General features: G+C 46.8%; 1 protein-coding gene across 3 annotated transcripts in view; it reads right to left on the reverse strand.

Annotated features, from left to right (window-relative positions):
* The window catches only part of SLC20A2 (solute carrier family 20 member 2), a 192639-nt gene that overhangs the window by 143269 nt on the left and 33162 nt on the right, over positions 1-16208 (reverse strand). For all 3 annotated transcript variants that reach the window (XM_030194536.1, XM_030194534.1, XM_030194535.1), the window contains exon 2: positions 5780-6298. In XM_030194536.1, the coding sequence (XP_030050396.1) occupies positions 5780-6068 (289 nt within the window). In that variant the 5' untranslated portion in view covers positions 6069-6298. The remainder of the gene's footprint in view (positions 1-5779; positions 6299-16208) is intronic.

Raw genomic sequence — 16208 nt, forward strand, 5'->3', positions numbered from 1 at the left:
TCCTCTATAAGCTCTAGTGCTGCTGGTAACAAAGCGCGGGGGGTTAGTCAAAAGTAGAAGGAGATCAGCAAAGGCTGGGACTTTTCAAACACACTGATCCCACTACAGCACCAGACTCCTCCCACCTCAAAGGTTCTAAAGTTAAAAGAAAAAGTAGAGGGGAAGGGGACATCTCTGTCGGGTATCTCGCTATATGGAGAAGGGATCAGTGTGAACCCAGTTGACTACATAAAGAAGTCCGTAACAAATTGCATCAGAAAACCACCTTTTGATTCCCACATAAGACAAGACAAAATCTTCTATGAGGAGGTAAAATGGGAATATGAGAAGTACGCTACATTAAGATCCAGAGAGGATAGAAACTCTCCCTGCTGGACTGGAACTATTACAGACTGAAATGTTGAACCTTTTTACATTGTTAGAGTCCAGAGGTAGAAGGAATCCTCCTTTGGAACTACAAAGTAAATGGAATAATTTCCCATTCCTCAATTGCAATTGACAGGTCTCTACTGTACCTAAATGAAGTGTTTGAAAGGTGGCTCAAACTGCTTGACATTTGAGTTGGAGCTTGCATGAAGATTCCAAGAAAAAAAATCTGCAATGGAATAGGAAAACTCCAGTTTGTAACCCTGCTTTAGTATTTCCAAGACACATTGGTCTGAGGTAATTTTGGTTCACTTCTCATGGAACCTAGAGGTGTACTGCTATTATGAAACCCGAGGAGTGAACCGAGACCCCATTATTGGAAGGTGAAGGAGGCTTTGATAGACCTGGAGCATGAAGCTGAATTCTGTCAGCATGAAAAGTAATGCTCTTTGTTGATGTGGGAACCCTGAAAAGTTACATTCTGCCTGGTTTGTAGCACTTGGTCTCACAAAACCAGGAGGCAAGAATTTAAAAATCTTTAGGCTTGTCCTCTGGTCACCCAGTTTGAACATACACGTCATTGTGCTTACTGCCCCCTTTCATTGGAATGCTCTCCCCCTTCGGGTTGAATCTTAAAATGTTTAAGGTAGCTTTAAAAAAATGCACCTTTTTAAGCAAGCTTTCTTTAGAAAAAATTATGGAAAAGTTTGCCTTTTTCCCTCCCTAAATTACCCCCCTCCCTTCTGTAGTGCTGCTATAATTGTCTTGATGTGATTGCTCTATTGCTTTACTGTTGCACTGTTGTAGTTCCTTTCTTACTATTTTAATTTGTAAAAACCACTCCCGTTCTGTGAGATAGCTTGAGCATTAAGAGTTCCCTAGGTCTTTAACCAACTTCTCTAGTTCTCCAAAAAAAAAAAAAAAAGTTTACCTCTAAAAGGTAGCTTGCTAAATGTGACTTAGAAGCCACATCAGCTGATCATTGCCTAAACCACAGCTATTTTCTTGTCGAGTGTTAAGAATTGGCTGGAATGGCTGTGCATTGGAACTCTCATGCAGCTAAGAGCCAGAGTTAGATGGTGCAACAGAACATAGCTATTTGTACCATTGTAAACTACTGATGGCAAGCAGCAGTAGGACTTTAGCCAAAAATCTCTGGATGTCTGTGCTCACTCAGCTACTTGCTTTAACCATTAAGCCAGCAGTTCCCAAACTAAGCGCTGCAGCAAACTCAGGGATACCATGGCAAATCCTGACCTCTGCTGCCACCACCTGAACTGCTACTGCTCCCCCAATCCAGTGTCTGCCTCGTCTGTCCCTGCTCCTCCTAACCCCACCGCTTCTCTAGATGAGCAGCAGCAAATCAAGCTGCAGTCATACTCTTCATACACACAGCTGACGATCCTGCCTCCTCGAACATCACTTCCTGCCTCAGGACACAGCCGGCAGCTGCGTGTATGGAGAGTCCGGTCCCATGTGGCTGCAGCTGCTCACCTAGAGAAGCCTGAAGTGGAACCCAGCAGAGCAGACACTCTGCTGACAGCCAGAAGATAGGGGTGGCAAGAGGATCAGAGACCAACTGTTCCCTTTCCCCAACCCCAGGGCTGCTCCAGGTGAAGACGAGCAGTGGAAAAAGAAAATTTATTTTTCTGCACCTGCTCGGGGGAGGGGTGAGGAATGGAAGTGGGTCAGGCTGCAGATGAGATGTCTGTGCCAGGGAGGTACAGCTCACCCCTGGCCCCTACTCCCCTGAGCCACTTTCATCTCTAAACTTGCAGTTATGAAGAGTGATGAGTTGGATCTGAAAAAAAAAAAAAAAAAAAAAAAAAAGGACAGGTATAAGATCTGCCGATCCAGTTGGCTAACTCAGCTCTCATCTGGAAGGACCTGGACATGGCTTTTGTTTTTCCAAGAGGATTCACATAGTAGTCAGAAACCTGCAGATGCAGTTAAGCCCCAATACAGCGTGCAGGTTAGCGAGACTGGGCTTGTGTAGGCAGGGCTCTGGCCATGGGCGACATGTCCAAGTTTCAGGAGAGAGAGAGCCTGCCTGCTGCAGAGGGGTACAGGGAAATCCTTGCAAACAGGACATATGAGCAACATCCATAGCTGCGGGGCAGTAGACCTCTTCAGCTGGTAGGGAATGGACATGAGAAAAAGTCTGGGAACCACTGCATTAAGCTAGTTGTCCAATATAATAAAAAGGTGGAAAATAATGTAGACACTAATATACATACAGCTAGTGGTGCCGCTGATACAGTGGGGGCTGGAGCTGGTATGCAATAGTTGTGGTCAGTGTCAGTATGCAATACCAGAGAGCAGAGTTGCTGTACAAACCCAACACAGCTAACCTTTACCACTGTAGCATATTGTTACCTGTCCCAGCCATGCAATGAACTGCTTGTCAAGGTAAGCAACATGGGAGAGTGAAATAAAATATGCCCCATTTGAAACAAGCAGAGTTCCACAGCTTCTAATATTATGCACAAACCAGCCTTGAACCTGTGACCTTCAGGTTGAAAGCCAGCCATCTGCCAGAATAAATGTGCTAATCACTGCACTTGGAGAAAATTCCACCATGGCAGCACTGAGGTTTCCATGGAGACCAGGAGAAACATAGGAACAGTGCCAGACCTGCCAAGACTCCCACCATAGTGGTGAAGTCTCCCGCTGCTTCTCCCAAGGCAGCAGTGGCGGAAAAACAAAAAAGCAAACACGCGGCGCCGCAACACTGCCTTCAGGCATGCGCTGTCAGTTCTGCCGGTCCTCTGCCCCCAGAACTCAAAGTTGACGTCAGCAGGGGCAGAGGACCAGCAGAGCCGACAGCACATGCCTGAAGGCTGCTGCGGCCCCGCATTTGCTTTTTTTTTTTTTTAATCATGGATGTAGTTGCTGCACAGCACAGGCTGCATCGTGGTGGAGGGATCGGATGAAAAGTTGAAGCCATTGATTGGTCTCTAAGTAAATAAATTGTAACCTCTGCGCTGCTGCATCCACGGTTGTCATTTTTATATTGTTGGTAGCATTTTTTGCTATTTCATCTCACTCAAATTTTAAAAAATTGCTGGCTTGTGCAGTATTCAGATGTACTCAGGGAAGTATAATAAGGGAATAACTTTTCATAGGTAGAGTAGTAATTTGTTAGAAAGTGTAATAAGTGTATCATTTGGAGGAGCTGTTTATAGGGACACCCTAGCACTGTTATATTGGTGAAGACTTTTTTTTCTCAAGGTAAACAGCCTCTATGAGAATCAGGTGTTCAACATTCAGAGTTTCTATTTATTTACTTTATATAATTTATATCCCATAATTAAACATGAATTGGGTTGAAACCTGGGAGCACTTAAATTGTTTTTTTTTCCTATGCCTACATCAAAAGAAATTCAAGATGACACAAGGTAGAGTGGGTGGAGCCAAGAGAGAATGGGCATGGCTGGGGCATGTACTAAAATCTCCCTCAAAAATCAGGATCCATTGGCAGCTCTGAAGTGCACTAGCCTCAGAAAACTACACAGATGTAAACACTCACAGAAACATGGAGCCAACAGCACACTAAGCTTGACTCTACTAAACTCCTTTGTAAAGATGCTGAGAAAAGGAGTACAAGTTCAGCCAATATAAATGGTAACAAAAAAAGTTCCACAATGAATTGAGGGAAACTTTCAGGGTGTTAAGTAACTGCCCTCTGTCAAAAAATTGAAGGGGCTCAAATCTTTCTAAATGAAAGGGATATAAGAACAGATAAAACTAAATAGGTCCTTTTCAGAGGACTTCACACATGCGGGCTCATTTTCGAATGAGGACACCCATCTTTCGACATAATTCGGAAGATGGGCGTCCTTCTCACAGGGTCTTCCAAACTGGTATAATGGAAAGCCGATTTTGGACGTCCCCAACTGCTTTCCGTCGCAGGGACGGCCAAAGTTTCCGGGGGTGTATCAGAGGCTTAGCGAAGGTGGGACTTGGGCATCCTCGACCCATAATCGAAAGAAACAAGGACATCCCTGACGAACACTTGGACAACTTTACCTGGTCGTGTTTTTCTTACGACCAAGGCACAAAAATGTGCCCAAAATGACCAGATGACCACCGGAGAGAAACAGGGATGACCTCCCCTTACTCTCCCCAGTGGTCACTAACCCGCTCCCACCATCAAAAAATATCTTTAAAAATACTGATTGCCAGCCTCAGATGTCATACTCAGATCCATCACTGCAGTACACAGGTCCCTGGAGCAGTTTTAGTGGGTGCAGTGCACTTCAGGCAGGCAGACCCAGGCCTGCCCACCTGTTACATTTATGGAGGAAACAGCGAGCACTCCAAAACCCACTGTACCCACATCTAGGTGCCCCCTTTCACCCGTAAGGGCTATGGTAGTGGTGTACAGTGTGGGTAGTGGGTGGGGGGGGGGGGGGGGCTCAGCACACAAGGTAAGGGAGCTATGTTCCTGGGAGCATTTTATGAAGTCCACTGCAGTGCCCCCTAGGCACGTAGTCCTGGCATGTCAGGGGGACCAGTGACTACAAATGCTTGCTCCTCTCACGACCAAATGGCTTGCATTTGATAGTTTCTGAGATGGATGTCCTTTGTTTCGATTATTGCCGAAAATCAGAAACGACCAAGTCTAGGGATGATTTGGATGTCCCCGACCGTATTATCAAAACAAAAGATGGACGTCCATCTTGTTTCAAAAATACAGGTTTCCCCACCCCTGGATCAGGACATTTTGTGAGGACATCCATATCGAAAATGCCCCTCATGGTGTACTACCCTGATGCTGTTTGCTGGCTCCCAGCCCCTTGTGCTAACTACTGAAAGATGTGAGACATTAAAAAAAAAAAAAAAAAATGACATTTCACATGGGAAGACCATAGAGTATGCTGTGCCAACTCCTGTTTTAATGCATTTTGAAATATGTATATTTTATACAGTACAGGTTAAGAGGGCACTATATTTTTGTTTTACTTTGAACAGATCCTCTCACACCATACAGTCTAAACTTTGTGAGGCTCCCTAGATAATAAAAGTTTGTTAAAATTAAGTATTTACAGCAAATAAATTTTTAACACATGCTACATAACATGATAAATTAACAAAAAAAAGTGGACACTAAATTTCACCACCAGAATTGTTGGATAGGCGATAAAGGTCTCAGATGTCACCAGATCAATTTGCTCTGTACATTCACATCAGGTCAAACAGACCTCATTGGCCAAAAAAACCCTCCTACCTAATCATTCCAAACTTAACATTTATATTAACATTTTTTAATTAAAAAAAAAAAAAAAAGAGTAACTGGCAATTGCAAACTATAGAGTCTGTGACTCACTGCATAGAAAGACAAAGAAAACAGTTTGTAAATCAAGTACAAAAAGCATGTATTGATAAGAGGTAAACATTTAATGTAACTTACCAACCATCGCGCTAACCTCACCAGCCATTAATAAGGGCACCGAATCGTTGTACACGGTGACATCAATAATACCCTTTCGAATAGTTTCTCCAACTTTTGCTCCCAATAATACTGAGCCTATGGTTTCAAAAATTGAAGCCAAAATGCAGGCCTGGCGTAAACTGACTACACCAGAGCCCACAGCTGTGCCAAATGAATTGGCAACATCATTTGCACCAACAGAAAATGCCAAAACAAAAGCTATGATAAATCCAACAATGACCAGCCAAAGGTACTCCTCCAAAACCATTTTGATTCTCTATGTTGTGCTTATTCCGTTTAAGAAAAAAAAATAGAGAAAGGATTTTAAAAAATCCACAAAGCAGATGTGTAAACTGTATTCTCTGGAAGGTGCTGGTGTAAACAAACTGCTAACTGAGGTTTTTCAAAGTACTGTCAATATAGTTCTTTTGGTTGTATTCAGTCAACAGTGAAGAACATTCCATGATCCTGATCCAGAAAGGTCAAGATGTTTTCTTTCTGCAACAGAAAAGAAAAAAAAAAAGTGATGATTCATATAGAGGCACAATTCAGTTCAAATATAAATCTATACCCTCCAACAGGATCCAACCTTGGCCTGTTATACTGCCCACTATACATAGCAAAGCAATATATTCAGCCTATACAGAAAGAGGACTAGAGGGAAAAAAAAAAAAAGTTAGATTTTAACTATGGTACGAGAATACAGCTAGACTAGGGAGCTTCAAGTCTGCCTCAGTCCTTGCCCTACGTGCATAAGACTGCAAACAATGGAAGCAGTACATGCAAGTCAAATAGATATGCATATTCACTGTGGAAAATCTTGAAAACCTGATGGGTTGTGGCCCTTGACCATGGTTACACATCCCTCACCTAGATGTAGCATAATGAGGCGCATCTACTACTTCCAGAAGTCATGCACCAGAGATAAAAGTTTACTACAGCTTGACAGTAGGGGCTGGGAGAAGACTGCTGCTAGAGACCTCCAATTATGATATCCTGCGAAGAGCTGCATGGTCAGGACTGCTTAATCACTTATGCAGCTATGTACAAAAAACTGTAGATAGATCAGTGGAGGGTGGTGGTTGCTTGTATAGAATGAAAGGGGTTCAGATGTTTTTGGCTCCCAGCTGCAGCTTTTTTGCTTTCTTAGCTGATGGAAGCACAGCCACATTCCTCATATTTCTGGCCCACAGATGCTGACAAGTGCCCTATGTTTTCTACCATGTGCAGGCTAGTACATGTATGATAATGCCCTCTGCTATGGATGGGAAAATTACTTACCTTGGTAATTTTCTTTCCTTTAGTCACAGCAGATGAATCCATTAACTGATGGGTTGTATCCGCCTACCAGCAGGTGGAGATAGAGAACACTGAAAAACCACAGTGACCCTTAGACGGCTAGCCCCAACAGTCTTCAGTATTTGAGATTTCCGAAAGCAGAGTTAACCATAAAGGTAGAACAACAAACTTTCCTCACAGCGAACAAACGCCCCAGAACAGGAGCAATAACCATACAAAGGAGGGACGATCTCAACCTCCTGTAGCAGAACATCATGTAGAAATTCTGAGAACTGATTTCCAACTTCTCCCAATGAGATATATATCTGCATTAAAGATATGAACAAAAAACAAAGTCAGACAGGGAGGGATCATGGATTCATCTTCTGTGACGAAAGGAAAGAAAATTAGCAAGGTAAGAACCTAATTTTCTCTTCCTTGTCATCAGCAGCAGATGAATCCATTAACTGATGGGATGTACAAAAGCACTCCCTAAGTAGGGTGGGAACAGGCCACACCGCGAGCAAGCACTTGTGCTCCAAAAATCGCATCCTGCTTCGCTGCAACAGCCAGCTTGTAATGCCGGACAAACGAGAGCTGAGAAGCCCACGTAGCCGCTTTACAGATCTCTTGAAGACAGAGTGCACCCGTTTCAGCCCACGAGAAGGAAATCGCTCTCGTGGAAAGCACCTTAAAACACTTCAGGCGGACAAACCTATTGAGGAAGGGGAATTGATGCTGGCCTTACAACAAAGTGATTTGCACAAAGCGCCAGGGCCAGACGGGTTTAGTGTAGCATTTTACAAGATCCTACAAGAACAGGTTACACCTCCTCTGCTAGATTTATATAATCACATGATCACAACTGGGACAACGCCAGACTCCATTAACATAGCAAAAATCATACTATTACGAAAGCCAGGGAAGGATGATACTGACGTAAGTTCATATAGACCAATCTCCCTTTTAAATAGTGATCTAAAACTATATGCAAAGATCCTAGCCAATCGACTGGCAAAGCTTTTGCCTGGGTTAATAGCATCCCCTCAAGCTGGGTTTGTGCGAGGGAGAACAGTGGCAAAAAATGTGCGGGCCCTGTTGGCATCCTTGGAGACAGTGGACAGACAGAAAAGGCCTTCTCTGGTGGTCAGTTTTGATGCAGAGAAGGCCTTTGATAAGGTGGTGTGGGGCTTTCTGTTTGCGGTGCTGACAAAGATGGGCATTGAAGGGGCTTTCCAGGACGCGATAGGAGCACTATATGTAAACCCTCAGGCATATTTATGGATCAATGGGGAACAATCGCCCTTGTTTCCGATAGAGAGGGGCACGAGACAGGGGTGTCCTCTCTCGCCCCTGCTATTTGTCTTGGCCTTAGACCCGCTGATTAGGGAAATTATGGACCATCCAGAAATAGAGGGGGTAAAATGGGGACCTGAAGGGTTTAAGATATCCGCATTTGCGGACGACCTGTTGGTTCATTTAACGCAACCAAAGAGCTCATTGGAGGCCCTATTAGAACTCTTTAGGGAATATGGGGATTTCGCCGGCTTTAAAATAAATTTTTCAAAATCATTAGCACTGGCCACAGATAATAAGGTAAGGCAGCTGTGGGGAACAGAGTTCCCGCTGCGATGGGCATCAGAGTCACTTAAATACTTGGGAGTACAGATTCCTAAAAAAACATCGGAAATACATCTGATGAATATTGGTCATAGGATTGCAGCTTTGAAGGATCGATTAGACGGATGGGGAGCCCTGCCACTTAATCTGCATGGGAGAGTGCATCTATTTCGTATGGTGGAATTTCCACGATGGTTATATCTATTTCAGGTACTCCCTATACGATTACGGGCTAAAGACATAAATCAAATCGGTAAATATGTCAGGAAATTTATCTGGAGAGGAGCAAAGCCAAAACTCCCCTTGAAGTTAATGATGGGGTCATGGAGAGAGGGAGGCATTGGGCTACCAAACCTCCGCTGTTACAATCAGGCAAGTTTACTAAGGCACCTGGGTGATTGGTTACTAGACAGGCAAGACTACACTCCCCGTAACTTGGAGCAGGAATGTTTTAAACCATACCATTTATATTTCATGTTACAATGCCCAAGCCGACAACTCCCGCCATGGGCAAGCAATAGCATATTGGTAAGACCTCTGAGACAAATGTGGAGAGAGTTAAATGAGATCTGGGGGCTAGCAGCGGATGGGACAGACCTTCTACCGCTGCAGGGCAACCCACAGTTTTTACCAGGTACGGAGAACAAAGTAATATGTAGGTGGGCAATGATGGGGATCACCAGATTAGAACATGTATTGGATTCTAAGGGACGACTATTGGAGCTTGGAGCCTTGGGGGTGGGTATAACTCAAAGCCATCAATTTGCGTATTACCAGATAGCACATTATGTCAGATCTCTAGAACAAGGGAAATTGAGTAGTGGGCATGGGCGCCAGATAAGGGCATTCTTTAGTTCTATACGAGGGGAGCGTTTATCGGTCTCTGGTTTACAAAAAGCATTGGGAGAGACGAACAGGAGTAAAGATACAGGCTATATTCTAGGGAAATGGGCCCAAGATCTAAAGCGTCCAAACCTGAAACTAGACTTTCAGAAACTATCTGCTAGGATTCCCACCATATCGAGAAATGCGGCTATGAGGGAATGTCAATACAGGATCTTACATAGGGCTTACATGTCCAAGCAGCAACTATCCAAATTCGGAGGAGGAGCTGATCCTTTGTGCACTAAGTGTGGGCAGAGGGAAGGCACATTATATCATTACCTTTGGGAGTGTTACAAGATCCAGAATTATTGGAGGCAAATTGTGGGATTTTTAGAGCGGATATTAAAGAATAAGATTCCACTTACTCCGCAGGGTCTCCTTTTGGATCAGTATGAGCTCTTTGTCTCGCACAGGGGGGGAACCCGGCAATTCATCAGGAAAGCCAGCCTGGTAGGCAAGAAACTGATCATGCAGGCCTGGGTACACTCTGATCCGCCGGAGTATTGGCATTGGAGAAATAGATTGTATGAATTACTGTTGATGGAGAGAAGAGAGGTGGGATCCTCCCCCAAGGGGAAGAAGGCATTCTTGAGGATCTGGGAACCCTATATCCAGTCCCTGGCACCCAGGGCGAGGAGTTATATTCTGAATCGACTATAAGCGGCTATGTCCTCTTTTTTTTTTTTTTTTTTTTTTTTTATTTGGCATCAAGTCGTATCATAAGGTTGTAACAGAGTTTTCTTTAATATGCTGTAGTGCTGTATAAGCACTAGAGGAACATTGTTTGCTTCGCAGGATCACCAAGAAAATCTGTTGATCTTTATAATTATAAGGACGGGAGGGTGGGGGGAGGGGGGGGTCTAGGGATAAAAGAAGAAAATGAGTTGAAGTATGCGGAAGGATCACAAGTGTCCGTGGTATCAGAAAGGCCATCTGTCGAACATTAAGTAACAGGTTTCATACAATGAGACAATGAATAGATGAAACTTAATGACTTTCAAAGGAGACAAGATATGTGATCGGATATAACATGTTTATTGAGAATTCAACATTTGTAGCATATATTGTGTTTTCAAATGTCATTGGTTCTTTGTTGTATTCTTTATACACTTCAATAAAAAAGATTTAAAATAAAAACACTTCAGGCGGAGACCGGCCTGAAAGCAGATACGCAGAAAAAAAATGACTTCCTTGAGCCAACAGGCTATAGTGGCCTGACGGACACCTGTGTCGAGGACCTGTCAACAATACAAAAAGGTGATCAGAAGTCCTGAAGTCATTTGACATCTGTAGATACTGCAACAGCGCCCTGCGGACATCCAAAAGATGTAACTGCCCAAAGAAGTCCGGGAAATCTTCCCTAGAAAAGAAAGGAAGAAAAATGGGCTGGTTCAGGTGAAACACTGAAACCACTTTAGGCAGGAAGGAAGGCACTGTACGTACCGTTACTCCGGACTCAAGAGAATTGTAGAAAAGGGTCCTAACAGGACAGCGCCTGCAGCTCAGACATGTGCCTAGCTGATGTCATGGCCACCAAAAAGACCGTCTTGAGAGTCACATCCTTCTCTGAAGCTCTCGAAAGGCAAACACTGGAGAGCCTTCAACACCAGCCCCAGGTTCCAGGCCGGACAGGGCAACCGCACGGGAGGACGGAGCTTAAGCTCCCCTCTGAGAAAAAGGGCAATGTCCGGATGAGCAGCAAGGGACAAGCCAGAGACTTTCCCTCGATAGCATGCCAATGCTGCCACTTGAACCCGTAGGGAATTGTAAGCCAGGCCTTTTTGTAAGCCATCCTGCAAAAAGTCCAGCACCAGTGAGACAAAAGCCCGCGTGGGAGTGATCGCCTTTGAAAGGCACCACGCCTCAAACTTGCGTCAGATCCGAGCATAAGCTGTGGATGTGGACCGCTTGTGGGCCTGCAAGAGTGGAAATGACCTTGTTAGAATAGCCCTTGTCTCTCAAGAGCAAGGCCGCAAGACCAAATCAGCAGGGATCCTCCACAGACACCAGACCCTAAACCAACAAATTCGTCACCAGGGGCAAATGAAATGGAGCCTCCACCATCATCCGATGGAGATCCGCATACCACGGATGCTTTGGCCAATCCAGAACGATAAGAATCACCAATCCCTGGTGTAGTCGAATCCGAAGGAGGACTTACCCTATCAAGGGCCAAGGCGGGAACACATACTGGAGGCCCGAGGGCCAGGGTTGAGCCAGAGCATCCAACTCTGCTGAGTGAGGCTCTCCTTCTGCTGAAAAAGTGAGGCACTTTGGCGTTTGCACTTGACGCCATTAGATCCATTCCAGGTGTCCCCCATTTGGCACAAATCTGAAGAAAAACTTCTGCCAGTTCCCATTCCGCCGGGTCGATTTGATGCCTGCTGAGAAAATCGGCTTGCACGTTGCTCTGACCTGCTATGTGAGCTGCTGACAGAAGCTGCAGGTGGAGCTCGGCCCAGTGGCAAATCTGAGCGGCCACCACGGCCAGGGCCCTGCACTGAGTGCCGCCCTGATAATTTATGTAGGCCACCTGACAGGACTCGGACAGCAAGCCCCTTCAGAGTCTTTTCAAATGCCATAAGAGCCTGTAATGTCGCTCTCAGTTCCAAGCGATTGATGGACCACCCCGCTTCCACAGTTGTCCACTGACCCCGAGCATAGCTTCCCTGGCAATGCACTCCCCAGCCCAAAAGGCTGGCATCTGTTATCACCAGGCATCAAGAAGGAAGTGCAAGCAGTATTCCTTGGCACAGCATCCAATCAGAGAGCCACCACTCCATACTGAGCAGAGCCGCAGAGAGCCACGTTAGTCTGCGCTGATATTCCTGGGAAATTGGAGACCATTGTTGAAGCAGGGCAATCTGCAGAGGCCTCGTATGCGCTCTCGCCCAAGGAACCACATCCAAGGTGACAGTCATCGACCCCAGCAGCTGGACAAAGTCCCAAGCTCACAGGCGAGGCATCCGCAGGAGCAGACGGACCTGATTCTGAATCTTGCACCGCCTTTGGTCGGGGAGAAAGACAAACCTCGAGGCAGTGTCAAACCGGATCCCCAAATACTTGACACAGAGGGGGGTCAGGTGACTTTTGGGCATATTGACCACCCAGCCTAGCGCCTGCAGGACTGTAACCACTCTGGCTGTGGCAAGACAACTTTCAGTTGCCGAATCCACTCTGATGAACCAGTCGTCGAGATAAGAGTGAACTCTGATACCCTCTCACCTGAGACAGGCAGCTACGACCACCATTACCTTAGAAAAGGTACGGGGAGCTGTGGCTAGACCAAAAGGCAAGGCCCGAAACTAGAAATGTTGTCCCAACACCGCAAACTGGAGAAACCGCTGATGCAGGGGCCAGATAGGAATGTGCAAATACGCTTCTTTTAGGTCCAGAGATGTGAGAAACTCTCCTGGCTGTACCGCCGCAATGACGGAGCACAGGGGTTCCATGCAAAAGTGTCGTACTCTGAGGGCCTCGTTGACTCTTCGAAAGTCGAGGATCGGTTTGAAAGACCCGCCTTTTCGAGGCATGACAAAATTAATGGAATATGTCAGCAGCCGCATTTGGCGGGAGGCACCGGGATCACCGCTCCGAAGTGCAGCAAGACATGTAAGGTCTCCTCTACTGCCGCCCATTTTATGGCAGTGCCACATCGGGACGCCACAAACACGTCTCTCACCGGGGCACCGAATTCCAGTCGGTAACCTTCTCTGATCAGGTCCAGGACCCACTGATCTGAGGTAATCTTGGTCCACTCCTCTAGAAAGAGGGAAAGACGTCCTACTGCAGGAATCGAGGAGTGGACCAGCATCCCATCATTGTGGAGGACGCCCCTGAACTCCTGGCCTTGAACCAGTCCCTGCGGAATGTTTGTCCGAGCAAAAGGAGTTCCTCTGCTGAAAACGGGCACGTTGAGAAAAACCAGCAGTGCAGCCCGGGCAATACCTACAAGCTTCACGGAAGCGAGATCTGGAAGAGGAGGGAAACAGGACCCTTGGAAGGCCTCGGCCTATCCTCAGGTAACTGCTGGGGCTTAGAGTCCCCCAGGTCTTTCACAATCTTCTCCAATTCCTCTCCAAATAATAGGAGGCCCCAAAAGGGTAACCTCACCAGCCTTTGCTTAGAGGCCATGTCAGCCACCCAATGCCGCAGCCAAAGAAGGCAGCGGGCAGAAACCGCTACAGACATCTGTTTAGCCGAAGCTCTGAACAGATCATAAAGGGCATCAGCCAAAAATGACAGGGCCGACTCCATCTGCAGGGCCACCTCAGAGAGGGACCCCGCACATCTGCGGGCTGCTCCACTGCCTGTTGTAACCAGGAAAGACATGCCCAGGCTGCATAGGAACTGCAAATAGATACCCTTAAGGCAAGGTCCGAAATTTCAAAGGACCGCTTCAGCGCGGATTCCAGCTGCCGGTCCTGCATGTCTTTCAAAGCGACCCCTCCCTCAACCGGGAGAGTGATCTTTTTAGTCACCACCTGTGACTAACGCATCCACTTTAGGCATCCCCAAAGGGGCCAAGTGCTCCTCACTCAGAAGGTAAAGTGGTCATAGCCCTGGCCACTTTCAAAAGCCCATCGGGGTCAGACCATTGAGCAGAAACAAGCTCTTGGATGGAGTCATGCACAGGAAAGGCCCGAATAGGCTTTAGTGCTCGCCATCCTAAGATTAACAGAGGAGGCCTCGCCTTCAGCAGGATCATCAATCGAGAGGGCCTGCAAGGCGTCAGCAATGAAAGCTAGCAGCTCGTCACGGTGGAAAACCCAAACCGCATTGGGATCATCCAAATCCAGTGGCAAACAGGCACCCTCCTCTGGATCATCTGTCCCTGAGGGCCTGCCAGATCCCTCAGACTCTCCACATCCCGACCGGGGGGGGGGGGGGGGGGGGGGAGAGAGGAAATGCGCCACTTTCAGACGGGGAATTTACCTATGTTTAGCGTGTTTCCAACGCTCGGGGGAGGAAACAACATCTGAAGCCATCCCCGGGGCATCAACACCTGGAGGGCCATCCCCAGGGCATCAACACCTGGAGGGAACCCAGGGTGTAACGCAGCGTCTGACACCTGCGGCACAGCTCTTTTCAGCATGAAGTCTTTATGCATTAAAAGCACACATTCAGGGGAGAAAAAAACTCACCCTGACCCTCCGTCTCCGAATTAGGAGAAACAGATGTTGGCGCTCCTCTGGCAGCCTCTAAACGAGGCGTCCCCCTACACTCAGACTCCTCCGTAACCACGAGGGTTGAGACATGCGGCGCTTCCAAAATGGCACCCGCTGCCAGCTCCAGGAAGAATCATTGCTCAGCATGCTCATACTAGCGCGAGCATCTAATGAGCATGCTTTGCACAGCCCCGCTGCTGATCTGCGCTTACCACAACGGGAGAAGCCCTTAACTTCCTCAGCAGCCATCGCCCGACTGAACGGAAATATAGCAATAAAATGGCGGTTTTGCGCCAAAACTTGCCCCGTTCAGAACAGCATCCGCGGGACCTCCCTGGAGGAGCTGGGCACCACTCTCACCTCAGAAGACCGAGTCAACGAGCTCCGGTCAAGCTGCACTGAACCAGAATCTCTGGAAAAAGCCTCAGAACAGCCACGCAGTAAAAGTGCGTTTTTTTTTTTGTTTTGTTTTTTTAATAACGCTGTGAGGAAAGTTGGAGTCAGGCAGCAACAGAGGGACTCCGAGAGAAGGGGGGAATGGGTAAGGCAGGGAAAGGGTGAACCAATATGCTTTTAAAGTAGGCACCACCAGCCACAACACCCCTGCTCAACTGGCAAAGCACAGGAGCCACCCCAGGCAGAAATCCAGGAGCTGATCAAGCTACGTCCACACCTGCTGGGTGTTTTTCAGTGTTCTCTATCTCCATCTGCTGGTAGGCGGATACAACCCATCAGTTAATGGATTCATCTGCTGCTGATAAGGAAAGCCTATCCACAGTAGGCATCCTAGATGAACCTTAAGCCTTGCATACCTCTACTTAAATAGTAGACCCACTGCCTCTGCCTCCACCTCCTAAGATTTTTGATAAAGCAAAGATACTTACCTGTAGCAGGCACTCTCAGAGGACAGCAGGCTGATTGTTCTCACATGTGGGTTGACGTCCGCGTTGGCCCGGGAACCGGTGTTTTGCAAGAGCAAAATATTTAAAAAGTTTTGCCAGAGTCTTCTGGTGCACGTGCAGCACACATGCACGGACTGATTTCCCACCCGCCACGCGAGCGCGTCTCCTCAGTTAAAAGGCAAATGAAAACTCCAAGAGGGGAGGGTGAGAGGATTTGTGAGAACAATCAGCATGTTGTCCTCTAAGAATGCCTGCTACAGGTAAGTATCTTCGCTTTCTCAGAGGACAAGCAGGCTGCTTGTTCTCACATGTGGGGTATCCCTAGCATTCAGGCTCACTCAAAAAAAACAAACATTGGTCAACTGGGCCTCGCAACAGCGAGGACATAACAGATTAACCTGAAACTATATACAGCTACCTAAGAGTGCAGCCTGGAACAGAACAAAAAATGGCCTAGGAGGGTGGAGTTGGATTCTAAACCCCGAACAGATTCTGTGGCACTGACTGCCCAAGCCGACTGTCACGTCAGGTATCCTGCTGAAGGCAGTAGTGAGA

Source organism: Microcaecilia unicolor, chromosome 2 (genome assembly GCF_901765095.1).
Source record: "Microcaecilia unicolor chromosome 2, aMicUni1.1, whole genome shotgun sequence".
Lineage (NCBI taxonomy): Eukaryota > Metazoa > Chordata > Amphibia > Gymnophiona > Siphonopidae > Microcaecilia > Microcaecilia unicolor.